The sequence below is a fragment of the Hyaena hyaena genome, unplaced genomic scaffold (genome assembly GCF_003009895.1).
Source record: "Hyaena hyaena isolate Hyena2069 unplaced genomic scaffold, ASM300989v1 scaffold_1212, whole genome shotgun sequence".
Taxonomy (NCBI): Eukaryota; Metazoa; Chordata; class Mammalia; order Carnivora; family Hyaenidae; genus Hyaena; species Hyaena hyaena.
The window spans coordinates 334,758-361,498 of record NW_024081849.1 but is presented as its reverse complement, the minus strand read 5'-3'; the positions used below and the strand labels follow the sequence as shown (position 1 = coordinate 361,498).

The 26,741-nt window shown below is 45.9% G+C and overlaps 1 protein-coding gene across 3 annotated transcripts in view; it reads right to left on the bottom strand.

Moving 5' to 3' along the window:
* The window catches only part of EGFLAM (EGF like, fibronectin type III and laminin G domains), a 185,305-nt gene that overhangs the window by 4,476 nt on the left and 154,088 nt on the right, over positions 1-26,741 (bottom strand). For all 3 annotated transcript variants that reach the window (XM_039222918.1, XM_039222917.1, XM_039222919.1), the window contains 5 exons: positions 24,576-24,692; positions 21,879-22,059; positions 13,401-13,479; positions 9,595-9,738; positions 2,031-2,114 (listed from right to left, as the gene is read on the bottom strand). In XM_039222918.1, coding sequence (XP_039078849.1) covers positions 2,031-2,114; positions 9,595-9,738; positions 13,401-13,479; positions 21,879-22,059; positions 24,576-24,692 — 605 coding nt within the window. The remainder of the gene's footprint in view (positions 1-2,030; positions 2,115-9,594; positions 9,739-13,400; positions 13,480-21,878; positions 22,060-24,575; positions 24,693-26,741) is intronic.

Genomic DNA, 26,741 nt, shown 5'->3' with positions numbered 1-26,741 from the left:
GGAGATCTCATCTTCATTAATTCTTCTATTTCTGAGCCTGAAGCCCGCTTTAGAGAATTAAGGTATTCATCCAACCCTTCTAGTTATAGTTGAAACCCATGGCCTTAACCCAGTTCCTGCTTGGATCTGTTGTACCATTCCTTCTAGGCCGATCTGTTCCTCTGGAATACAATTTATAATATCTGCTTGAATCCTCCCATCTCTCCAGTTCCTGGTTAGTTCCTTCTGTTCAACCCTCACTGCAATCTAAGACCCACAAGCAGAGATATCAATGATGACAATAATAACAGTCATGTCTGCTAAATCTTCTTCATGGTGCCAAGCTCAATACTTTGACATTGGAAGCCCTTCTATTGGAACATGCTCTGTCTTATCTCTTTAAAATATCTGAAATCCTAGCTGGGGTGGGCTTGCCACACCATGGGGTGAGATGGAAAGAGCTTTGATCTAAGATTCTAATCTTGGTTCTGCTCACAGAGAGTTGTATAGTCTTGGGAATATCACTTGACCTCTGTTTCCTTAGATGTCTGGGAGGTGCCTAGAATCGCCACCAGTATGTATCTTGATGAGTGTAATCAAACCACAACAATTTTGAGGATTTATCAATCCTTCCACAATATCTGACTATTCTACCAACCTTCGCTATTCAAGGAAAAGGAATTAACAACAGGTGTTCTCGGATGTTCCCAGGATGGAAGTTAAGGGGGTAATATGTGGCAAGTATTTCATATTCCTTTGGATGATTCTGAATGAGCCCTTTTACAGATGAATAAAGACAGAAATATGAAGAACTTAGAAGTCACATTGCAGTATCTTGAAGTTGAGTTGAACTATGAGCATTTAAATTTATATTCTAGAATTTATTTGAGATCAAGATTATAAATACTCACTATGGGGAAAGACATTTCCTTCTTTCAACCAGTAAGAGTTAGGGCTTCATAAAAATCACTGTCTTTTTTCAAGGGCTTTCTGAACCACCTGGGCAGTTGTCACGGCTCTGCCTCTTTATCTTTACACATCCTCGCAGGCATCTGAGGTAGGCAAAGTGGGCAGGAGACTGGGGTCCAGCAAGGCTACTCCAACCAGAGCCTATATGTGAGCTGACCAGGAAACTGATCATGGTAGCCCCGTGTTCCCCAAGCCTTACTTACGACCTTACCCACCAACCTCCCCAGGGAACCTGAACCAAAGGCTCTGTTCAGTTCATCTCCTAGAACCTTCATCTGACGTAGCAAGAGTGAATTTTTATTTGCATTTCTTCTTTTTAAAAAAATTAGTTAATTTATTTTTTTCATTTAAATCCAAGTTAGTTAGCATATCGTGCAACAATGATTTCAGGAGTAGATTCTTTAATGTCCCTTACCCACTTAATGTCCCTTACCCACTTAGCCCATTCCCCCTACCACAACCTTCCAGCAACTCTCTGTTTATTCTCTATATTTAAGAGTAAGAATGACATTTTTTTATAGAGCTAAATTTAATCCTGGTGCTATTTGGTTTCTCAGAATATACTGTGAAGAATATTGGACACAGGTAGTAAAACTAATTTTAAAGGAATGATTCACCCAAAGTTGATCAGATGTCAAAGTAGTGACCTCTGTGAGAGGGGAAATATGTAATCGGGGAAGGTTACACCCAGATTCTAAGGCTCTGTAATGTCAAAAAAAAAAAAAAAAAAAGTACGCAATTGCCTACACAGTGAGATTTGAAGCATTTCTCAAAGTCTACATGCCCTGAAATCCTATCTCACTAGGGATATCTAGATCTCACTAGATAGTAAGGCCCCCTTCCATGTTAGCCATCAAAGAGTTCTTTCTCCAGAAGGTCACTGTCAAGTAAAGATTTGGGAGTTCAGCCTCTCTAGCCTGCCAGTGTTTGGGAAAAGTAAAGTGGAAGGTAGTAACAAAATGCCCCGAAAGACCTAGGTCAGAAGTAGTAGGATGCCAGGCAAGGTTGGGGAACAGGACACTGGGGCCAAAGGGACTTGGATAGCACATCCACCTCTGTGTCACCCTTTGGTAGATACTCACCTAACAGCCTTGACTCGGTGCCATCGACCATCACTGAAGGAGCCATTAACCATGATGGATGCCACACCACTGCCCAGGTTATAACTAACAGCGTGAGGGAAGAACAAGACAGACAGAATAAAGTAATGAAGTACAGGAAGTCAGCCATCCAAAAACATTTCTCATTGCAAAAATTCTTTGGAACTCAGAATGCAGTTTCCTTAACACAAAACAAAACAATGTTATAAAAAAAAAAAAAAAAGCATTAGGTTTCTAGGCTGGGCCATGAATAATCCAAAAAAAAAAATGTTTTTAAAATTTTTAATTGTAGTAAAATATACTTAACATAAAATTTACCATTTTAACCATTTTTAAGAGTAGAGTTTAGTAGTGTTAAGTACGTTCACACTGTTGTGCAAGCAATGACCAAAATTCTTTCTATCTTGCAAAACTGAAACTCTGCACCCCATAAGCTATAATACGTGATCCACCCTTTACTTGGCAAACAGAAAGGAGACTGTGACTTTGACTATGCTAAGTACCTCATATAAGTAGAATCCTACAGTGTTTGTCACTTTGCGAATGGCTGATTTCATTTAGCATAATGTCCTCAAGATGTTTGTTTGTTTGGGCCCCATGTACAGAAGCATCAGTACCATAATATCAGGGACAAGAAAGGCTTTATCATTTGTAATGTGTGGTACTAGGTTAAACAATGTCTCCCCCCAAATAAGGTTCACCCAGAACCTCAAAATGTGACCCTACTTGGAAACAGGGTCTTTGCAGATGTAATTAGTTTATGATGAAGTCATACTGGATTAGGGCAGCTCTAAATCCAGTATGTCCTTATAAAAAAGGAAGTTTTGGTCAAAGAGACAGAGACATGCAGGGAAAATGCCATGTGAAGATGAAGACAGAGATTGAAATGATGCATCTATAAACCAAGAAACACCAAGAATTGCCAGCTGCCACTGCTACCTGGGAGAAAGGGATAGAACGTTCTCCCTCAGAATCCTCAGAAGGAACCGACCCTACCAACACCTGTGTGTTGGACTTCTATCCTCCAGAACGGAGAGAGAATGCATTTCTGTTGTTTTATGTCACCCAATTTGTGGTAATTTGTTATGGCAGCTCTCAGAAGCTAATACACGTGTTTTCACTCTTTTACAAAACAAAACAAAACAAAACAAAACAAAACAGAACATTGCAGAAGAGGCTGAGCCCCAAAGAGATCAGGGGAATTTACCTGAAAATCCCAAAGCTAATGTATAGGACTTAACTCAGTGTCTTATCTGCTCCTCCCTCCCCATCTTACTCTGATATCAGGTCCACTCAGTAGTTTTGTATTTTCAAGTACAGTTTCCAGATACCCTCAAACCCTAGGGGTATCAGAAGACATGCACATGTTGTTTATGAGAGGGAAATATCCCTCTTAGCCCAGTGTTCATTCAATAATTCTAATTTAATTCAATTCAACAAATATTTGGTGAATGACTATTCCAGGCTGGGCACTGGGCCGGCTGCATAGACCTCCCCTTGATAATGTAATAAAGCCTATATAATCATGCTCTTCAAAGACAATATGTTCCACCAGAGCACCTCTCGCTTCATCTTAGGACATTATCTCTCCATTACTTCATTGGACAAGAATTAGGAATGTTGAAAGGAAACCTGGATTAGTTACTGAGCTCTTGCATGCATTCGCTCGCAAGAATAGAACGTCCTTGGCTTTCCCCCAGGAAAGCACTATCGGTCCTTTCTGTAATAATGGAGGCTCAATGGAGTCACATGGCCCATAGGCACTGAACCAAGCACAGAACCTGGGTGACCTGACAAACTAGGAGGCATGGGTGTCACTGGGATCCTGAAAAGTTTACTGTTTTCTAATGAATTTTCCCTCACCCAGTGTCCCCTTGTGTGAAGCAGCCCACAGGTGGAATTGTCAGATTTCATTATTTAGTGGCCAAATAAATACTTCTTGAAGAAATGAATGAATATGAAGCAGGGCCAAGTGCTGCTTGGCAGAAACTGAGCTGAATTACTAGGTGGGCTTTTTTGAAAGGTAGCACAGGGTAACAGAAGGAGCATCGGTTCTTGGATCAGACTAGCTGGACTTGATTCCCAGTGCTGCCAATTACTAGCTCTGCGACCTTGGTCATTTGCCTGATCTCTCTGAGCCTGTTTCCTCATCTGTGAAATGGGGGTAATAATACCCTCCCTGAAGGACTGTAGGGAATATTATATGTAAAGAGCACAGCACACAGTAAGATCCAAATAACCCCACTACCCCAAATATATGTGGTCTTTAATGCAGCTCATATTCAGGGTTAGCAATACATCCACAGGAACCAGTAATAAGGAGAAAGTTGCCACCAAGAGTTAAACTCATCAGGCCTCTCCTGGAAGAGTAGTCATATGTGAGAGTAAACCAACAGGTTATAAATATGTAACTAAAAAAGCCAGAAACACCCAGGTTTCTGAATCAGGGTGATTTTGGTATAAGCTCAGGGACACCAGACTGGAACGTGATTGTAATCCAGTGAATGGAAACCTTTCAGTTGATAACGTTCCTGTTCATGCAAAGAGCCAGAAAGCACTGAGAGGAGTCAACACTGAACTTGGCAGACAGGAATCCAGCCCTGTGGATTGTGGGGTGGCAATTGGAGGGGCCATGCAGTCGGCATCTCCATGACCGGACTCTCCAACACTCCCCAGCACTCTATCTGAGCCTCCAAATAGCCTCCTGCTTCTCCAGACACTGTCACCCTGGAATATCTCTTTGTTTTTTTGCAATGATAAAAGACCAAAAACAGTGGTTACCTGTATTGGGAGAGGGCATGAAGGAGCTTTCCTGGGTGAGGAAAATGTTCTCTATCTTGTTCTGGGGGGTGGTTACACAGGTGTCTACAGGTTTAAAAATTTACCAAATTCAGGGGCGCGCGGGTGGCTCAGCCAGTTTAAGCATCCGACTTCGGCTCAGGCCATGGTCTCACAGTTTGTGGGTTTGAGCCCCGCATCAGGCTCTGTGTTGATAGCTCAGAGCCTGCAGCCTGCTTTGGATTCCATGTCTCCCTCTCTCTCTGCCCCTCCCCCTACTCTCTCTCTCAAAAATAAATAGACATTAAAAAATTTTAAAAATTACCAATTTCATCAAGGTGTACACCAAACATTTGTGTACTTTATGCAAATTATACCTCAGGGTTTGTTTTTTTTTTTTTGGTTTTTTAAAATTTTTTTAATGTTTTATTTATTTCTGAGAGAGAGACAGTATGAGCAGGGGAGGGTCAGAGGGAGAGGGAGATATAGAATCTGAAACAGGCTCCAGGCTCTGAGCTGTCAGCACAGAGCCCGATGTGGGGCTCGAACCCACAAACCGCGAGATCATGACCTGAGCCGAAGTCGGACACTTAACCACCTGAGCCACCCAGGCGCCCCTGTTGTTTTTTTAAGGTGGGAACATATGAATGCATGAATAAATCAACAAATGAATGTATGTCTGGCTTCTCTATCAATGCCTTGTGAATCTGGTTAGCCTGAATCGGTTATTCTGATCCAAATTTACCTACTTAACTTGCTGTGCACGAGAAACTATGGGGCTGAGCACCAAGGTGGGCCGCCTGGAAGAGCCACCAGGTGAAGCCTCTTGGAAGCCACTGCACTGCCTCCACGTGGTGACACCCCTGCTTAGTCATGCTCCCTTTGTACTGTAGCACAGGGCACCGGGCTAACGGCACATCCCTTCCTTTTCCTCTCTTGCCTGAAAATGTTATTAAGTCACATGGACATAGTGGGAAAGACAGTCAGTCAAGTGATTGTCACATACCTGTTCACAGGGTTTTATGCCCCATATCCAATCATAAAGTACAACGAAACAAAACAGCCATTATCCACACACTTTGATTCCCTTTCTTCTACTTCATCTTGCACACAGAAACAGAAAACATTTGCTCAAAGATCATGATTTTAATAATCATTACCACTAACTACTAGATATGCCATACCCTGCATTGTATAAACTCTTTCAATCCTCACAATTATTTCCTTTCACAGAGGTCAGGTGACCTGCGAGAGGTCACTTAGCCATGGGAATGGCACAGGTCTGACCCAGAAGCCCACACTTTTGATCATTTCAGACCCTGTTTTTTAGAGCGTGGTTCCTGATGGTTTCCAAACAGATGCTGGTGCCCACATGGACCTGGTCCATCAGGATCTCAGGGGGTGGTCCCAGGAATCAACCTCTGAGACAATCTCCCCATTGACTCTGTATACGGACATTTTCAAACCACTGGTCTGAACTCTAATTCTTCTCTCTGCCCAGCCTCCTGAAGCTGCCTTTCCTATGTCAGTGCTGGGTGAATGGATGTGGGAAGTAACGGCCCAGACGAAGGAAATGCAGCAGAGACAGCATGGTGGCGGCCCCAGGCCCAGGGACGGGCACAGATGTGTGCCTTGGTGGGGGCGAAGTGATGGATTCCTTACATAGAACACGGCCGGAACTCCAGGCTTAAATGAAAAACACTGGGCCCATTTTCAGAGTCCTGAGGAAGAACTGGTAGCCTGAGAAAAATGACTGGGATGTGGTGGAGTTGCCAGAAGGGTGCCCTGGGGGTGTGGGGAGTGGGGGCTGGCCAGCTGCGGGAGCCAGAGGGCCTGCTGTGGCGGGTGGGCCCTGGGCCTGGGCCGAGCTCCACTGACCTGGCGGAATGGATGGGTTTTAGCCGGCGGTTTAGGGGGAAGTGGGGCCTCCCACCCACGGCCCAGCTACTGTTTCAGTTCCCTTTTCTGGGCACAATCAAGTACTTGAGGCCTTGGTGAGGTTAACCACAGGAAAACCACAAGAAAATGGCTTCGCGGCAGCCAGCCTGAAAGTGGGGTGTGAAGAGCTCTGCCTTTGACCTCAGGGCCAAGCGGGGGAAGGGGGCCCAGACGGTGAGAACTGCTCCCACTGGCCAGCCTCTGGCCTCCAACCACATGCGCGCTCACAAGAGCAGGGCAAGCACAGGATTGCACAGCTTAGTGTGCTCTGCTGTCTGGGAGCAAGCGTCGTGTTGGGCAAGTGACACTTCCTCTCAAGATGCCTTTTGTTGAAACTGAAAAAGACTCAACGGTTATTCTCCTCTGGCTGTCGGTAATCCCAGTGCATGAGCCCCAGAAGCCCCAGAATTAAGATCTTCCTCCTCTCCACAAGTCCGTCATCTTTGTTTTAATTCCAACTGATGCCCTATCATGTAGTAAATCTGTGCTACTCACCAGAGGAGGAATTAAAAAAGAGAAAGCCAGAGAAATTCCTACCCCCATGGAGCAGAGAAGATGATCTAGAGACTGTGCAGGGGTTTCAAACTTCAGCAGACACAGAGTCACTTGGAGAAACCGTTAAAACAGATGGCTGGGCGCTCCCCTAGAGTTTTTCTGGTTCAGTAAATCGGCTGGAGGTGGGGAGTGTGGGGACTACTGAGAACCTGCATTTCTAATAAGTTCCCAGGTGACACTGATGCTGCTGGTCCAGAGACCACGCTTGGGGGAGGGGAGCAGAGGGAGAGAGAGAATCTTAAGTTTGTTCCATAGTCAGCAAAGAGCCCAACATGGGGCTCAATCCCCGACTCTGGGATCACAACCTGAGCTGATATCAAGAATTGGACACTCAACCTACAGAGCCACCCAGGTCATTTCTAATCTCAAGTTGAGGATGTATCATCACAATCTCTACAGAAGCTTCTTCTTATCACATGAGCCAGTGCCTGCCCTGGGAAAACCCAGCCCCCACCCAGTGGGGTGGGGAGAAGTGGCCTAGGAAATCCTTCTGCTACTTTACAGCTATCCATTTGACACATTTGAGAACAGTCTGAAGTCACCCAAAAGAGGTAAGAGCTTCTGGGACTGCCTTATCAGTATCACCCAAGAAGCATTTACAAAAATCCAAATGTTGGATTGACCTACTGACATATGAGTCTGTGCTTTGCTCTTCTTTGCAGTGGGAGATTAGAAAGCAGGCATTCTCCTTCCAAAGGCTGCACAGCTAATAGGGGACAGAGGCAGAATTTAAGCCAGGTTTCTCAACCATAGATAGTTGCATCAGTCCGAGCTAGCTTGAGCTGAATACTCATGTCCATGCTTAGCACTATCAAAGTCCTCTCTCTACGACTTCCTAATTTGCAAGTGGGGAGCATATGGCTGCACCCTGCTAGAACAGGGGTCAAAAAATTTTCTGTAAAGGGCCAGATAATAAATATTTTAGGCTTTGCCATCCAGTCCCCATTGAAACCAATCAAGTGTGCCAATGTACTGCACGGCAAAGGAAACAACCCACAAAACTAATAGGCAACCAACGGAATGGGAAAAGATAGTTGCAAATGACATATCAGATAAAGGGTTAATATCCAGAATCTATAAGGAACTCACCAAACTACACGCCCGAAAAACAAACAACCCAGTGAAGAAATGGGCAGAAGACATGAACAGACACTTCTCCAAAGAGGACATCCAGATGGCCAACAGACACATGAAACGATGCTCAGCATCCCTCCTCATCAGGGAAATACAAATCAAAACCACACTGAGATACCACCTCACGCCAGTCAGAGTGGCTAAAATGAGCAAATCAGAGAACTCTAGATGCTGGCGAGGATGTGGAGAAACGGGCACCCTCCTACACTGTTGGTGGGAATGTAAACTGGTACAGCCCCTCTGGAAAACAGTGTGGAGGTTCCTCAGGAAACTAACAATAGAACTCCCTTATGACCCAGCAATAGCACTGCTAGGAATTTACCCAAGGGATACAGAAATGCTGAGGCATAGGAGCACATGTACCCCAATGTTCATAGCAGCACTCTCCACAATAGCTAAAACATGGAAAGAGCCTAAGTGTCCATCAACAGATGAATGGATCAAGAAGATGTGGTTTATCTATACCATGGAATACTACATGGCAATGAGAAACAATGAAATCTGGCCATGTGTAGCAACATGGATGGACCTTGAGGGTGTTATGCTGAGCGAAATAAGTCAGGCGGAGAAGGACAAATATCATATGTTTGCACGTATAGGAGGATTAGGAGGAACTTGACGGAGGAACAAGGGGGAGAAGAAGCGGGGAAATGGTGGGGGAAAGGGAGAGAGGCAAACCATGAGAGACTCCTGAATGCTGACAAAAACTGAGGACTGATGGATGTGGGGGGCAGGGGGGATGGGCATGGCGGAGGACACTTGTGGGGATGAGCACTGGGTGTTATGTGGAAACTAATTTGACAATAAACTATTTGTAAAAAAAAAAAAAGTGTGCCAATGTAGCATGAAAGTGGTCAGATAATATATAAATGAATGAGTATGCAGAATTCCAACAAAACTTCATTTACAAAAACGGGTGGTGGGCTACATTCTTGGCCCTCAGGCTACAATTTGCTGACTACTGCTCTACAAGATGGATGAAACACTGAAACACCAGGAGCCTCAGATAAGCCTGGACCTTCAGGCAACAGTCAATTCCAGAAGGCTATGTGCTAACTTTGGCACGACTCTGTTTGGCATGGTCAGCCCTGTCTGAGAAAAATTGCAAGATGATGCTGCAGACAGCTGGTGAGGGGGTTACCTGAACACCAGAGCTCCATCTTGAAGGCCCAAGGAAATGAAGTCACTGTTGGGTCTCATGGGGCTATCTCCCCTCCATAACAACAGGCCATCTTTGGCAGTTGTCTTAAACCTCATGAATGCATTTGTTCTTGATCCTGATACCCTGGGGAAAATACACAAATAATTGCAACAAACCAACCAGTCTCCACCAACATCCATTCTGAATAATCCCAGTTTTGTCCACCAGCCCCAAGAAGCCAGGTATAAGGGTAATCTGGCATTTCTGATACTTACTCCTGGGAAATTAAACATGGCATCACCACCACGAGTCACAGTATGGGTCTAAAATTATGGACTTCTCATTCTGCAGCAGTGTTCCTTTCCCCACATGTGGTGAAACCCCATGAGGGAGCACTTGATGAGTTACAGATTAGCCAGACTCTGGCCAATGCCAGTATCAAAGATGTACCACCCCCTATACACATCTCAGTCTTCTCTCTTTCCTGTCCCACCCTCATAGGGCCTTGGAAAAGTGTTCCTTATTCCCCAACAGAGCATGAGTTTCTTAACTGCCAAGGGGTTCAAGTTGGCAGTCCTCTGGGCTATGATCATGGCCATGGATGGCCTGCTCTGGCAGTGACTGTCCTTGAGGGCAGAGGAGGAGGCTGAGTGCCAGTCAAGGAAGGTGGCTTGATAGGATAATGATCTTGAGCGTGATTGGGGCAGCAGCAGGTGGGGTAGAACAGGAAGCTGAGGAACGGAGCGGCGCTCAGGCACGTCAGTTCCCTGCCCCTACAGCCATGGCTGGGAATACGATCACGTGCTTGTGTTCTATTCAATTCTTGGGGATAGACCAGTTCAGAAATCTAGTCTACCTAAAGTGACCAGGGTTTTATCCAATAAAAGGAGAAGAGCAAGCATGAGGTCCTTAAATAAAAGGTGAGATAAAAGTAAACATAATATACTATTGTTCCTAATATGGCACTACTGAGAAAGTCTCTTTTTCTGTTTTCCTACCCCTCATGCTGTCCCTCTGTCTCACATACCTAGTCAGGAGCTGTAGAGTGTATTCAGTGCAGACCTTCCTCAACTCACTATGGGGTTACACCCTGATAAACCCATCACAAATTGAAAATACCTTAAGTGAGAAATGCATTTAATACACCTAACCTAGCAAACATCATAGCTTAGCCTAGCCTACCTTAAACGGTTTCAGAGCACATACATTATCCCACAGGAGAACAGAATCATCCAAAACAAAGCTTACTTTACAGTAGTGTTGACTGTCTCCTGTAACTTATTGAATACCATACTGAAAATGGAAAACAGAATAGTTGTATGGGAACAGAATGGTTGTTAAGTGCTTTTGTGGTTCACCCTCGTGATGGTGTGGCTGAATGGGAGCTGCAGCCACTGCCCTGCACTGGGAGAGAAGATCATATCACACATTGTTAGCCTGAGAGAAGATAAAAATTCAAAATTCAAAGTATAGTTGCTCCTGAGTGTGCATTACTTTTGCACCACTGTAAAGTTGAACAATCATTCAGTCGAACCATCATCACTCGGGGATTATCTGTAGTGAACAGTGGAGGGAGCTTTTGTTTAGGTTTCCCAAGCCTGACCTACACAGGAAGAGATCAAGTTTACTGTCCCCATGCAGCATCTCAGAGTGAAGCAGCAAGAAGCAGGGTCCATAATGATGACTTTGCCACCAGGCCAGGTGCAGAGAATCTAGTCCTGGCCTACTTGCTAGAGATCTGTTTTTTTCCATCTTTTATTACAGGTTCCTTCCTTCTCTCACTTGCTTTGAATACATTGATTAGTATGAGCTGATCATAATGGTTCCATTTCTCCTGAGTTATTGGTTTAGGGGTGGCCATGTGACTAATATTGTCCAATGAGATAGAGGAAATTTATCAGGAGGATTCTAGGAAAGATTCTTTTCCTTTAAAAGAGTCACATGTTGGGGTGCCTGGGTGGCTCAGTTGGTTAAGCATCCGACTTTGGCTCAGGACATGATCTCATGGTTCATGAGTTTGAGCCCCATGTTGGGCTCTGTGCTGCCATCTCAGAGCCTGGAGCCTGCTTCGGATTCTGTGTCTCCCTCTCTTCCTCTCCCCCTTCCTTACTCACGTACTATCTCTCTCTCTCAATAATAAACATTAAAAAATTAAAATTAAAAAGTCACATAAAAATTTTTTACTTCTGCTGGATAGTGCCCTGATTTATAGCCATCTTATGAACATCTTATGGGTAGCTGTCTTATAACCATGAAGGGAGTGGCCTCTGGAGAAGTTGCTGAGGATAACTGAGCAGAAGGATGGAAGAGACTTAGCCTTTGATGATACAGTTGAACCTCTGAATTAACCAACCCAGGAACCAATCTAAGTCTGTACTGCTTATTACATGATATAGTAAATGCCCTTCATTTTTAAGACATTTTGAGCTGAGTTTTCTGTTACTTGCAGCCAAAGGCATCCAATTGAAACAGACCCTGATCTTGACATCTACTTGCAGCTTCGCACACATCACATATACATGCATGCACACACATTCACACAGTTGGTTTGGGGCCCTGCACCTCTTACCCTCACCAAACCCCTTGACTCCCCCAAACCACCCAGCACCTCTTACTAAGCACCAGAGTGCTGAAGACTTGGGCCCTTTCACACTCCCTTGTTTTCTGGGGACCGAATGTCTGTCCATTTTGGGGGGAGAAAGTGCTGAAGAAGGGAGAAGCTCTCTCTTGGCTGGGAACCCATTGTTCCTAAGGCCCCATGCAAAGGCAAGCAAGAGAAATACAACGTGGAATTAAAGAAAGGAAGCAATGTCTATCTGGTGTGTGTTCTAACAGGGACATCCAATGTCGCAAGAAAAGGTCTCTCTACTACTTCTGTCCCTTCAAAGCCCCCAAACTCTACCCTAAGAACCTAGTGTCTTTGGCTTAATGCTCTGCCTTAGTCTGTTAAGATGCAGTCAACCTGAAGATGAAGGAACATTCTAGAATGATGGTGTTGGTGGCAAGGTGGGGGGTGGCACCCTATAAACTACAAAGAACCAGAGGAGGAAAAAGGAGAGCAAGGCAAATGGAAAGCACCAAAGATGCGCCTCACTAGGGCGAGGACTTGGCCTAAGGCCACCCTCTTCCTTCTCCCGTAAACATGCTCCAAACCAGGAGAAGTGGCCTGCAGAGTGGTACTGGAGCTCCTGCCACTAGGATTAAAGCCATGGCGAGGATGTGGGCTTCTTGTATCCACATGAGGAGAGCTGAGAAGCCCCTCCATGAGGGGGCCAGAGCCTGAAGAGGAGAGTGGATTTTGCAGAGGAAGATACAGAGTAGTATCTGCTGCATTTGAAGACCAGCGTGGAAACACCGGGTGCTTCTGCTGCTGCTTCTAAGCAGAGCCACAGACTGTGGTCACACAACAGCATGCAGCTAACTGACCCTCCTGGGGAATCACACTCATAGTCTTGGCTTTGGGATTGTCAAGTTCTCACTGCTTCTCAAAACCCGAGTATCGGAAATCCCGGACCTGGGCACGTTCCTCTCTCCAGGCCCTTTGACCAGAAAAGGTTTGGGTTGTTTGTGATGGGGTTATTTGAAGGGCAGCATTTTTCAAATTCAGTTTGTTTTTTGTTTGTTTTGTTCTGGTTTCTATGTTTATTGTGTGTGTGCCCCCCACCCCCACCCCTACCCCAAGGCCACGGCAGTATATCCTTCTTTGAGAATTATCTTCTGGCAAGTAAGATAAGCAAAGTCCTGGGAAAGACTCTGAGAAATCTACTCCCACAGAGATAAGGATGGTGCCTGCTGTGACGTCTTACCTCTTGAGGATGTCTGGATTGTCATAGGTCAGGTAACTGCGGCCTATGAACTGTGGGATCTCGATGGCTTCTGTGATTGCTGAGACAGAACAAAAAATGGAGGTTATGTGGTATATGGCTCTCCTGAACCCAGCCCTCAACCACATGGCAGGAAAGTACAAAGGAAGCCAGCTCCTGGAAGTGGGACATTTAACAACTTGTCAGCCCCTTCCTCTTGGCTGCACATGTACTTGGCCAGGGTCAGAACTGCCTGTCGTGGCTGGGAGTTGGTGTCTCCCTGTGGTTGCCTCCCTGGGGCTGGCTTTCACTGCTATTGGCCTCAGCCCTACTAAGAAGTCCCTGCAAGATGTTGAAACTTGAACTGTGCCCAATTATTCTTGGAAGCTAAAGAGCAGGTCTGGGGCCATATGGGGAAACAGCTGGGGACAACCCTCGATGTTCTCTAAGGGAGGCAGAGAAAACATTCTCCAAACAAAGCCCACCAAGAGTTCATTATTTGAAGCCAATCTGCCCCAGGACTCCTTCAGCCATGACCTCAAAAGATCGGTGAAGTGGGCAGGATAAGGCTTTGACTTCTGTTTTTTTGCTTTTGTTTTTGTTTTGCAATTCACCTCCCAGTGTCATATTTCACAGGATCTTCGCCACAATCCCACGAAGTAGCAGCGAGTATGAAGGAGGGTTGCTTATTCCCATTCTACAGAAGAGGAAAATGACACACAGGAATCACCAAGGATTTGCCCAAGATCACACAGCTGAGACAGCAGAAGACCATAAGCCAATGGGTGCTCCCTACTTCTGGCCCTTGGCCCACTTAGCAAAAACTTTCCAATATTTTAGAAGTACATTTCCTTCTTTCTAATTTCTCATCACTTTGTTTTCCCTTTTCCACACAGTTAGCAATATCTTTTTCCTCTTTAGAAAGACAGAAATGACAGGTTAAGGAAATTAACATGGAATGAATCTCATTTTCAAAGAAATGCATATGAAATGAGAGAGGAAAAGCCAGCTTATTTTTTTATTTTAATTTCTGTAATTTTTTTTTTTTGAGAGAGAGATGGACAGAGCGTGAGCCAGGGAGGGACAGCGAGGGAGACACAGACTGTGAAGCAGTCTCCAGGCTCTGAGCTGTCAGCACAGAGCCCAAAGTGGGGCTCAAGCCTGCGAACCACAAGATCATGACCTGAGCCAAAGTCGAATGGTCAACCACCCCTAAGGCAGCTTATAAACCAAGTTGTAGTTTCACAAAAATATGTGGTTGACACAAAGAAGACAGTGAGCTGACTCTACACTCAGGAGAGAAAGTGTGTAATTATTTGATACTATGAAGAGTAAGAGAGTTGAAGTATAACTTTTTAAACATGAAAATACAGAGAGAGACAACAGCAAACCCTCAAACCCAATGACATTGAGCCCCAATATAAGGTCCTCTGTTGGCAAGTTCCCAATATTTTTTAATAAAAAATACATATTAAAAAAGGAAGGAAGGAGGGAGGGAAGGAAAGAAGGACAAACAGACAGAAGGAAAGAAGAAACCAAGAAAAGCAAAGGAAGAGAAATGAAACATTTAAGATCATTTCTGAGGGAACTATGAGGGAATTGGTCTATTGCCCTCTGACGTAGCACAGCCCTGGACAGGGAGCTGCCAGCCAAGAGGGCCTATTAGAACCAAGAAACGCTCTGATACAGTAGCCCCCACTTATTCATGGGTTTGCCATCCACACTTTGAGTTACTTATAGTTGGCTGTGGTGCAAAGGGACATGATTCTCCTGACTACCCTCAGAAAGTCATTCGGAGCCTAACGCGGGGCCACCACGACTACACCATCCACCTCACTCTCATTTCACAGCATCAAAAGGGTGAGTAGAGTCCAATATGATATTTAGAGAGAGACCACAGTCCCATAACTTTTATTACAAACGTTGTTATACTTGTTCTATTTTATTATTAGTTATTGCTGCTAACCTCTTACTGTGCCTAATTTAGACACTAAACTGTATCGTAGGGAAGTATGTACAGGAAAAACACATACAGTATATAGAATTCTGTACTGTCTGTGGCTTCAGGCATCCACTGGGGGTCTTGGAATGTTCCCCCTGGCAGATAGACAGGGGGCTACTGTAGCTTAAAATTCTGGCCACACCACCAGCCTGTCTCCCTTTTGTTTAAAGTAGGTAAGAGAAAGAGGGGAAGAAAAGGAGGGGAAATAGAGGAACAAAGAGTGGGGTGAAAATAGCAAGAGTTGAGTAGGAAAACAAATGGGTAGAAGGAGAAAGAAGGGAAAGGAGAAAAGAAGACGACAAAGCAGGAAGGGAGAAGGCATGAAAGAAAGGAGAGCCAGGCAGATGGGCAGCCTTCGGTGGTGGCGGAAAGAAATCAGGGTGGGGAAACCAGGCAGAGATAGAAGGACCCAGAAGAATAGGAGTGGAGATGAGAGGGCAAGCGTGGTTGAGGTAAAAGGGGGCTCACAGCTGGGATGCAGGCCTCTACTTTCCAGATACAAGTGCCTAGAAGGAGAAGATATCCAAGCTGACGGAGGAGTCGTTCCCAGAGCTAAACATAGCCAAGGCTCCCCTACTGGGCTTGGCTCACCCCCAGGGAGAGAGGCAGGCAGGGCCCTGCTGTTTATTGGCCATGGACGTGGGCTTGTGGCCAAAAGCCAGTGTTCCCTGGGCTCCTTGAAATGGTCAGGATGTGCTTGTCACATGTCCTCAGCTCTGCACACAGAGAGCCTCAAAGGGGTCTGTGTGAGCCCCGTCCAGCTGCCTGCTAAGCCCCTCAGCTCTGGGGCTCAGGCTCCTCCTGAGGTCCAGCGGGGAGATGAGTGCATTTGCAGGGCTGGTGGCTTCAGAGGGGGGATTCCCGCCACCCTGGTAGCGTGTCCGAGGGCCACCCCATTTACCCTGGTTACCCTCTGCATGTGGTTGGCCTGCACTGTGCCCATGGCCTGGCCAGAACCCTCCCTGGCATGAACCCAGAGCGCTTTCCCTGTGTCTCGTGAAACGTACTGTACTTACTATTGAGGCAGTAGTTCCCACACTCTGCCAAGTGTCAGCATGGAACAGAACAGCAAAAGTCAGAATTCCAGTCATTGTAAAATCCCAATTCTCTTGGTTGCAGATCCCTGAAAACCAGCCTTGATTCCCTCATAAAGCCCTGCAAAGGGCCCAGCTCACCCTCTTAAGGGAGTGTGACTAAGAATCCCAAAGGGACCACTGGGATCTTTCTCAGCAGGATTACACAAAGTCACCCCACTCACCTCCCTAACGAAGTCTCCACTTAACAGTGGGGGTAGGGGGGTTGGACAAAGAAGAGATGTATAATAAGCTGTCTGACACTTCTGAGCCCCCCCCCCACCTTGCACTAACAATCCCCATTTATTCTAAACCTGAAGAAATAGTTCTTTGCTAAAGAGTTAGTTACCTTGTCAGTGATTATTACTTTTCTTGACTCTAGGCTACATATGAAAGAGGAATGGTAAGCCAACCAGCTGCCTCTTTTCTCTCTGTAGTGGAAAAGTATCACCCCAATTCCTGCCCCCACGCCCCTTTTAGAAGATCTCAGAGCCCTGCTTATTTTGCGATTAACAAACAGCAGGGGATGCTCCAGAAATGACATGACTGAATACAAAATGGTGAAGATATACTCACGGTAGGCAGGATATATGGATAAATATTAACTCCATACTAAAACATCAGAGCTGGAGGTGACCATCTAGGCCCTTTCTGGCCCTTTGTGGTTTATTGTAAATATGGTGATATTTTATCCTAATCTGATTGTTTCTACATTGCCTTTTTTTCTGCGGCAACTGCACTAGTTGAAAAGTATTTTTGTCACGTCTTCACATTTATACCCAGAAGCTTGTGCCATCTGCTGACACACATAAAAATACCCCAGTGAATAGCAGCCTCCAAGCCAGGCAAAGCGAATTTTCCACTTGAGGGACTTGAAATTCCCAAAAGACTATAAAGAGTGCTGGCTCTCTCACAGGACCACAGCGGAGGAAAGACCTGGGGGGGGCGGGGGGGGGGGACGTGTAATCTGACTCTCCCAACACCATCCTGATGGATGGTAGCACCCACACCCACAGGGTAGGTAGCTCTGTCCTTTGCCGGACAGTTTGACTTGGTACAGAATTCTCGGTTATGTGACAGCTGACTCTGGCCACAGAGTAAACAACAACAAAAGACCTTTTCCTTTATGACTAGTCGTCAGCTCTCTCAAGATCAATGTCTAGGCTGCATGCGCCCATGTTTCCATTGTTTAATGATACAACATCCCAAGGAAAAAAATTCCCTGTAGTATGCATAATTAATATGTTTTCTTAATCTGTGCTTTTGTATTCTGAGTTTTCTTATGCTCTATATTGACTGAAGCTATTTTTTTCATACATTTGGACCAAAAATAAAACAAAATCATCTAAATCAGACCCCCAATATGCTGTGAATTTGCTAAATACAAAATGTTCAAAATGTTGCATTTGTGTTATATCTGTAATGATAAGGCAGGATCCGATCTTTTAGGACTGTGCTTCTCTGACAAATATGTGACCGAACCGGTTTTGCTGTCAATTGTGTGGAACAGCTCACCTGCTACAGAGAAACACCCCCATCTAGTGGACTGCAGGGTCCTGCACGGTCTGAGCCCAAACTTCTCAGAAATGCAGGGAAGGGAAGGGAGGACCAGGGCTGAGTTCTTTCCCAAGGGGCCTGTGTGCTCTGGGCTGGGAGAAGCCCAGGAGGAAGAGGCTGTATCCTGTATCCTTGTCCTGGACACTCAGATCATGGCCAAGGCGCTGAGAAGTCCCGCAGAAGAGAGAGCTGTTGAACTCTGGTGGCTCAGGATTACCCAAGCTTATTTGACCAGAGAACACCACTCCCACTCCCATTTTGTGTATGTGATTGTATGTCTGCCTGTCTGTGTGTGTGTGTGCTCAAAAGACTCATTAATATTTCTTAGAACCTAATTTTTTACATGAGCTTTGTGAAACTCTGCTTTGTCTTGCTAGTCACTTACTTAGATATAGGAACTCTGAGGGACTAGATACAAGAGGGGTAAGTTTGGATGAGAGTAGAGACAAAAGAAATCCCTAAGAATGGGGAATACATTACATGAGGACGGAGGACTTGGTGATGCCCTTCTGGTAAAATGAGAAGGGGGTCTCAGTACTGGGGTGCTATATGGGATGTCTAGATTTGAGGTGGGAGAAGTCACCCCTCAAAGAGTAAGGGCCCCCAAATGGGAGGTGAGAGAACCACCAAAGTTGGGTCTTATGATTTTTATAGGCACCTGAAGTTAGAAGCAGGCTGGGAGTTAGAACTTCTGGTGCATACATATAAAGGAATACTACTCAGCAGTGAAAAAGAATGAAATCTTGCCATTTGCAGCAACGTGGATGGTAGGTGAAACTGGAGGGTATTATGCTAAGTGAAATAAGTCAGTCAGAGAAAGACAGACATCATATGTTCTCACTCATAGGTGGACTTTGAGAAACTTAACAGAAGACCATGGAGGAAGGCAAGAAAAAAAACCAAACAAACAGAGTGGAAGGCAAATCATAAGAGACTCTTAAATACAGAGAACAAACTGACAGTTGATGTGGGGAGGGGAAATTGGGTGATGGACATTGACAAGGGCACTTGTTGGGATGAGCACTGGGTGTTGTATGTAAGCGATGAATCACGAGAATCTATTCCCGAAGCCAAGGGCACACTGTATACACTGTATGTTAGCTAACTTGACAATAAATTATATATTTAAAATTTTTAATAAAATGAAATACAAATGATTTGGGAAAAAAGAAAAGAACTTCTGGCTTCTCCTGTCCTGGCGGGTTCCCCACACTGGGATGGAGAGGCGCAGCGGGATGGGATGCAGTGCCCTGGGAGCAGTAAGGAGCTCAGCGGGAGTCCAATGCCCGCTCCTGTCTGGGCTCAGCCTCGCAGGAGCAATGGACGAGGTCCCCAAACCACCGCGACGGTCTGAGTGTCTAGAACCATTCCAGGATTTGTGTGACTTTCTGGCTCCACGCCTCCTGTGTCACCAAGTGGTAAGAAAGAGGGTCCTCGTGGAAACTCCCTGACCATGCTGGAGAAAACTAGACTCGCGAGGATCCCCAGAGCTAAATCCCTGAGGGAGGTGGTACGGATTGAATGAGGTGGGACTCTGGTGACTTCTGCAATATGTCGCTCAATGTAAAAGGACTGGTTTAACTTCTGGAGGGGATACTCTGAATAGGTTCTTGCTTTTGAAACATTATCAGGGAGAGGGAAAAAATCCAAACTTTAAAGTATATGAAGCTATGGATCACCCTGCTGGATTTGACAAGATGTCTCCTGTCTACCCATCAGGATTCATCCTGCCAGCCAAGGATGGCTTCTAAGGATTCTTGGTCTCTCCCATTAAGAATCCACCCAAACTTTTAGAATGTTCTTGTACGTCTCTGTGGAAGAGCATAGCTGCCCGTCTCTCTCCCCTCTCTTTCCAGTCCTTGCTCAGGACTGGATGCTCAGCCCAATGAGTCTGTATGGCAACAGCACACCACCGTGTGCCTGCTGGGGCCTGGAGAAAATTGCCCTCAACAGCCCTAACCTGTGCCCGGACCCCCATTAATCCTCTCAAGCTGTATAATGGGAGAAGAAATGAATGATCCAGGCCACGCTCCCCATATATAAACCTTCCTAGGGTTGGCGACAGCTGCCATTCTGCCGAAGGCACTATCTTTACTTTACTTCAGAGCATAAGGAAATACTGAGACAACGCAAGGGGAGCTCACAGTCTGCCTGGATTTTACTCTTGACTCTAGCCTAGCATGTTTCAGAAAAAGAGGCCTAAATGCCTCCCGGAGGTCCCCCCAGCCCAGGCCCTCCATGGGGATCTGACTCCTCATTCTGGTGAGATCTGTTTCTCACTGAACCAGAGCCTATAGTTATGAAGCTATAAATGTGAGCACGTTGTATCTGTGATACATAATATTCTGCAGCAGGAAAGGAGGGTTAACAAGATCACAAATTATCCCGCCCTTCTTCCTTTCGTTCTCAAAGGTGCATGTTCATTTAAGCCTGGACTTTATATATTGACCATTACTGTTAGCACTTAAGGCAGGAGCAAACTTGAATTGCCTGCGGTAAAATTGGAGACCCAGGAAATTCAAACACTAATGTGAAAAATCCAAACTCAATTTTCTGAATGAATGGGCTACTCTTGAACTAAATCTCTGCAAGTACACGCTATTAGCTAAACAACAATTTGCCTGTTAGAATTATAATCAGGATCTTTCAGAAATGGATCAATTACTCTTCTTTGGAGGTTCATCACTAGGGTGAGCCATGTTAATAAATATATTTCATATAATTTGCCACGCAGTTTTCAGAATTCGTTTAAATATAATACTACTCTGGCGTCCAGCCAGCAAATTAGCATTCATATTTCCCAAGACTGCTGCAAAACAACTTCTACCATTCCATATACCGCAATGTCTACCTATAACTTACAGTCTTCCCCTAAACCGTAATTCTGATAAAGATCAGGAACCTGGAAACAAATAGGAAAGAGAGAGAACACATCCCTTCACTTAGGCTGCTCCCTGCCTTATTTCCTTTGGTCTATCTTTTTTTATTAGTTTGCGGACAGGTGAGGCCACACTGATGTTGGAAACAAGAAGACCTATGTGGCCCAACACGATGACCATATGCTGGTAGGCCTCCTCCAGACACCAGGTCCGTGGCCTCTGCCTCCCTAGGGCAGATGGGAAAATCTCAGTCCGGCAGGGACTCACCACCTGTGACCTGCTCTAGCTCTGACAAGGGAAGGTGGGGAGCGGAGTAGTGCCTTTTATTTTTCTCACCAGTAACAACAATGGCTGGCCCTGGTTGAGTGCTTACCAGGCAATCCTCTCAGCAATATGCATCGCCTCATTTAGCCTACCCTACAACCTTCTGTGTTAGACACTATTGCATGGTTATTCCCATTTTACAGATGAGGAAATGGAGGCACCAAGGAAACAGCATGAAAAACAGCACTTTCCAGAAGGTTATTTGTACGTTAGTTTGGAACAAGCGATTTAGAATTTATATTTTTCTGTATCTGGTGCAATGTCTCAGCCAAATCCAGAACGCTTTATAGCGTTCACAGGCAGAGGTCAATAGTTACCAGCCTATAAAGCTTCCACCGATCAGGATAGGCTCTGGATGTGGCTCAGGTGCAGGGGTTCTGGAAACCCCCCTACACTATGATGTAACCTTTTGGTTACTAGACATTGAGGGGTTTCTCAGGGAAGAAGCCGATACCTACTGTTACAGGGGCATTTCAGCATTTTAATTCTTATTTAATATAACAATTAACCATCTCATATGCTATCGAATACGATACTGAAATCATCGATAAAAAACACAGACGGCTGTCCCAGGGTTGACAGATCCTCCTGGAAAAGCCGGAGCCCTCTGCTCCCGGATGCAGCCCCGGAGTCCCTCCCCGTGTACCTTTCTGGCAGTGGAGCCCCTCGAAGCCCAGGGGGCAGTCGCACTCATAGCCGTCCTTCCTGGGCCGGCAGCTGCCCCCATGCGCGCAGGGGGCCCCCACGCAGGGGTGGGCTGCGTTTTCCACGTTCACGCCCCGCGTAAAGTCGTGCTTCATGTGGATGGTTCGGTCGTTCAGGATGATCTTTGGGAGAAAATGTAAAGAGAGAAAACATCTCTGCACTCTGCTAAAGCTCCCCTCATATTCACCTCAACTACATGGGGTGAGGGAGCTTTCATAAAAGAGACAATGTCCAGTTCTTGTTTTATCGCCTAGTAAGTGATGCAGAACTGAAGCGATGCTCTGTGGCCCTTGGGAGAATCTGTAGAGAGTACAGCATCTCTGGTCCTGGCAGATTCTGGGAGGTTGTAAAGAAGTCCCAAGAAATACAAAATTAGGGTTCTCCACCTGGCTGCCTGTTAGAATCGCCTGGGGAAATTTAAGAAATACACTAATGCCCAGGTCTCACCCAGATCAATGGAATCAGACTCTCCGAGGGCGGGATCCAGTCAGCAATAACTTTTAAAAGCTTTCCAGGTGATTCTAAAATGGAGCCAAGGTTGAGAAGTGCTATTATAAAGTTAAGTGGGGAAGAATACAGAACGAAGTATGATGCAGGCAGGAATCAAAGGGGGACTGACGCCTTCTGGTGGCAGTGGGGCTGGGGGAACCTTCTCCATGTACCGCTGTGTTCTTCTGGCTAACAGTCTCGCGAAGTCTACGGCTCCATCAGTGGGGTCTCCCAGACTGTCCCACCCCCTCCTGCTATCCTCTCTCCCTGACACTCTTGAATTCCCTCCTCTGCATCCCCTTCCCCACTATTAAAAAAAAAAAAAAGTGAAACTCAGATCACCTTCTTAACCCTGCTGTACAGATTCACTGGGACAAGACAGCTCCTTGGCCTTCACTCCCTTCTTCCTACAACGGGGTTCTGGAGAAAATGATGAATTCTATGGAGCTCGCTAGGTTTCCCAGCCCCAGATAAATTGACACAACGTTTTTAGCCCTCGACTTGTCCTGAAATGAACACAACTTTCAGCCCTCAGAGTGTGTTTACTCTGAGCTGTTGGTGGTTCGGTGTCAGGCAGGCTTTGCAGACCCTGGAGACAGAACACCTCTCTGAAAGACCCTCACCCTCCAGGGGATCCTAAGAGGTTAGCCATGGTCCTTCCTGCCACTAATCTATGGTTCCACAGGCCTGCCTCATCCTTGGAGGGCCAGGAGAATTAGGAGAACACTTTTTCCCAGTCTTGAATCTTGCAAGCTGCAAGAGAGTAGCCAGAATCCTTTTACAATCTTCCCCTTTTCATGCTTCAAGGGAAAAACTGTGAAACTCAGTCATACGTCCTTGAGACAAGCCAAGATGCTACCATCCACTACAGGACGTGGCACAGCCAGTGACTCAGCCACTGGGAGGGGCGGGTGGCCTTTCCGGGAGGTGGGGAGGAAAGGGTTGTGTGTGCCACATGAAGGGGGTGGGGGCAAAGCCTGACTAGGGCTGGCGGGGTGCTGGGGAGGGGGTGGCGGTGAGGCCTCTTAGCATCTCAGCTTCCTTTCTAAGTAAGAATTTCAAAGACATCATTAAACATGGCCTACCCCACTGATGGGGGACAATGGGCTGAGCTGAGGTGTCGCTGACGTCAGAGTTCGGCAACAAAGGGAAACACTTCAGAGTCAGCAAATATTGACTGGACCCCTTGTCTGTGCTCTTGTCTGGACCCTTTGTCTGGGATACAAGAGATGGAAGACACAGCCCCACACGCCCCTCCCTAGTGCCCAGATGTGCAAATCATGATGGGGCTTTCTTTCCCTGTGCTGCCTCCACTTTTAGCCTCTCTCATGCTTCACCCCAAGTCTAGAAAGGATCAGTGGCCCACATTCTACCACTGGTTGCTAAAGGAAACAAGAGGAAGCTAACACCCAGGAATCAAATATGCTTTTCTTCAAATGCTTTTTTTCCCAGTGTTTGATGGTCCTGGAAATCTGGTTTGGTGAGTCAGCCTGCATCTCTGTTACAGACAAAACATATTATCGAAACTGGAGAGGTCGTGGGCAGCCCCAGGAGAAGGACTAACAGACAAACATGTGTGGGGTCAACGTCCTAGGTCTTTTACTAGCTGGATTTTTTTTTTTCCTGCACCTTCTGTGGAAGGACTCCTTAATCTCTGCTCTGAAGAGCTTGGTTACATGACTGATGAACAAGAACTGCCAAATTGCGGGGGTAGGAATGGGGCTGGAGGTGGGAATGAGGGTTGGCTCTTGACTTGAACAGACTTCAAAGGAACCTCAAAGAGAAGCACAGAGCAAAGCGTTGCTCTGAGACTCTATCCCCTCCTTGCCTGTGGTAGAAGCGTCTGCAGCCACCTGAGGACTGTTGCCTCTCCCGGCAATGCCTGGATCTTTTGGCGGATTTATTGTAAAGATTCATCTTCATTGAGTTGCTTTCGTGGAATGTCTGCTGGACGTAGGCCCAGAAGCAGATGTTATAAGAAAATGGGGTTGGAAAGCTATGCTGCTAGCATTAAAAACGAAAATCTTAAAATGTTAAAACTTCCTCCGAGCTTCTTTTTTGGATGCAGCAGATTCCACTGATCACAGTTCTCAATTCCGCTGTCTGTAGTCAGGGTCACACCATAAACATGCAAAAGTGAAGCCTGTACCTTCTGGATGCTCCCACTAAAGGGCTTGAGGATGCCCGAGTTCTTCTTCACGTCATCGTAATTAGGGACTCCACCAATAAAAATGTCCGTGTTGCACTTAATCTGTGTGAAAGCTCCCTGCCAAGAGATTAAAAACAAAACATGGTACAGCTTCAGAAGAGGTAGTAAAGACTACCTAACGGTAGAGACACCCTTAGGATCCACCACGACAGGCCGGCTGGACTTTCACAGTGTTTTGCATTGTTACCTTACAGTCTGTTTCTATGTTTGGAAATGTATTAACCTCTCTGAGACTCAGTTTCATCACCTATAAACTGGGGGCGATAATATCTACCTCACAGACGTGTCATGGTGAATGTGGTGGACGGCATTACTGTGCACCAGTATTCAGCGCTTCTCCAGAAGTACCCCTTCTCCCTGCACGAAGATTCCTTTCAACCTGCTGATCTTGAGTGGGGCCACGTAACCTGCTTCAGTCGATGTTTAAACATGAAAAGAAGGAAAATGAAGCACTTCTGGGCAGAGACGTTCAGAGCCAGAAGGTGGCTCAGTGCCCTCTCCATCTCTCCCTGTTCCTTCAGCCTAGGTGTCAGATGAAAGCTGCAACTGACCATGGATGGAGATGTAATGGAAGTGAGAAGTAAGCCCTTAATGTAGCTGTGGATCTTGGAGCTATTTGTGACCGGCTTTGGAATGGCCTAGCCTCTCTCGGAGGCAGAGATCCCACCAATTTAGCACTCTGCCCAGAGTTGGATGATTAATCAGCATTCCAGTCAGACCAGCTATTGTTAAATTAAGCAGTGGTCAAGATAAAACCTCTTTAGGCCAAGAGAAAAGGAAGGCATGGTGGGTGGGAGGCATTCCTTGCTATCAACTACAAAGGGTAGAGAAATTCTTCTATTCTCCAAATTCTCAGAAAACTACCCAGGTCAACCCCCAAAGCCTTGCCCTGTTACCGGCCATTTCAACAGCTGAAACTCTAACGGGTGGGCTAAACAAGCTGTGTGTAATATTTAATGTCTAAACTCCTTCAAACATGAGCTGTAAGCAAAACAGTTCAAATGTCCTAAGACAACAAATAGAGATAAATTGAAATTTGAGATCTCTGTGATGAACACTCTAACATAAATCATAATTTCCTTTGATTTATGGTAAAAAGAAATATAAATAGTAGCAGCATTTAGTCATTCATTTAATGAATATTACTGGGCATCTACTGTGTCCCAGGCACTAAATACTGGACAAACAACAGGAAGGAAGGAAGACCTGGTTTCTGCCTTCCAGAGGCGGAATCCAGACACGTAAATGGGCAGGTGGGATTAGCTCAACAAGGACTGTTCAGGGGACTCTGGATGCACTTGAGCGGGGTGGGGGGGGGTGCATATCTTACTCTAGACACAGAAAGTTGGGGAGACGGCCAAGGAAGAGTCAGAATTGTAGAAATTGCCCAAAGTCAGGGCTTGAGGGGAACATTATAGGTATAAGGACAGAGACAAGGAGGGGCCAGATACTGCATGCATAGAAATCTGCATTGAGTTTTAAGGAGAAAGAAAACAGTTATATCTGTTATTTAGGCAGATCACCAGCCAGAGGGAGGAGAATGGACTTGGGGTTAGGTCAAAATATAGAAGGAGAGACAGGGAGAACAGAGAAGAAGGTGCAGAATCTCAGGAAGTGCTCACAGTGGCCGGGTCCCATCAGGTAACAGCACGGAGGTCTTGATTGGAATATAGACAGAATTGTCTTCCATCAGTAACCTTCGGGCAGCTTCCAGTGTTCTTATTTAACTAGGCATGGGTTGGGGGGAGGCAGTGTTCATTAAAGAAGCGGAAGGGCTTTTAGGAATTCTAGTGGCTGGATGGAATGCTGACCCTGGAGGGAGCTGTCACCACACCCCTGCCCCCAGAGGCCCCATTACTATCTTAGCTCTTCTCCAAGAGTTAAAATAAGATAGTAAGTGGAAAGGAGGAAAGTTTCAGGGTCAGAGGGATTTCAGACAAACAGGCTGCTTTGAAAAACCTTTGAGTTACAGTTGTATCCAGTGAACAGGACCTGGCCTCATGGGGCAAGAGCTGGTTCCTTTTGATTGCTCACCAAACCCTCCCCCGCACCCTTGCACCCCTCCCCTGCTCCTGTTGACAAGAGGCAGGGCTGCAGCTGCCACAC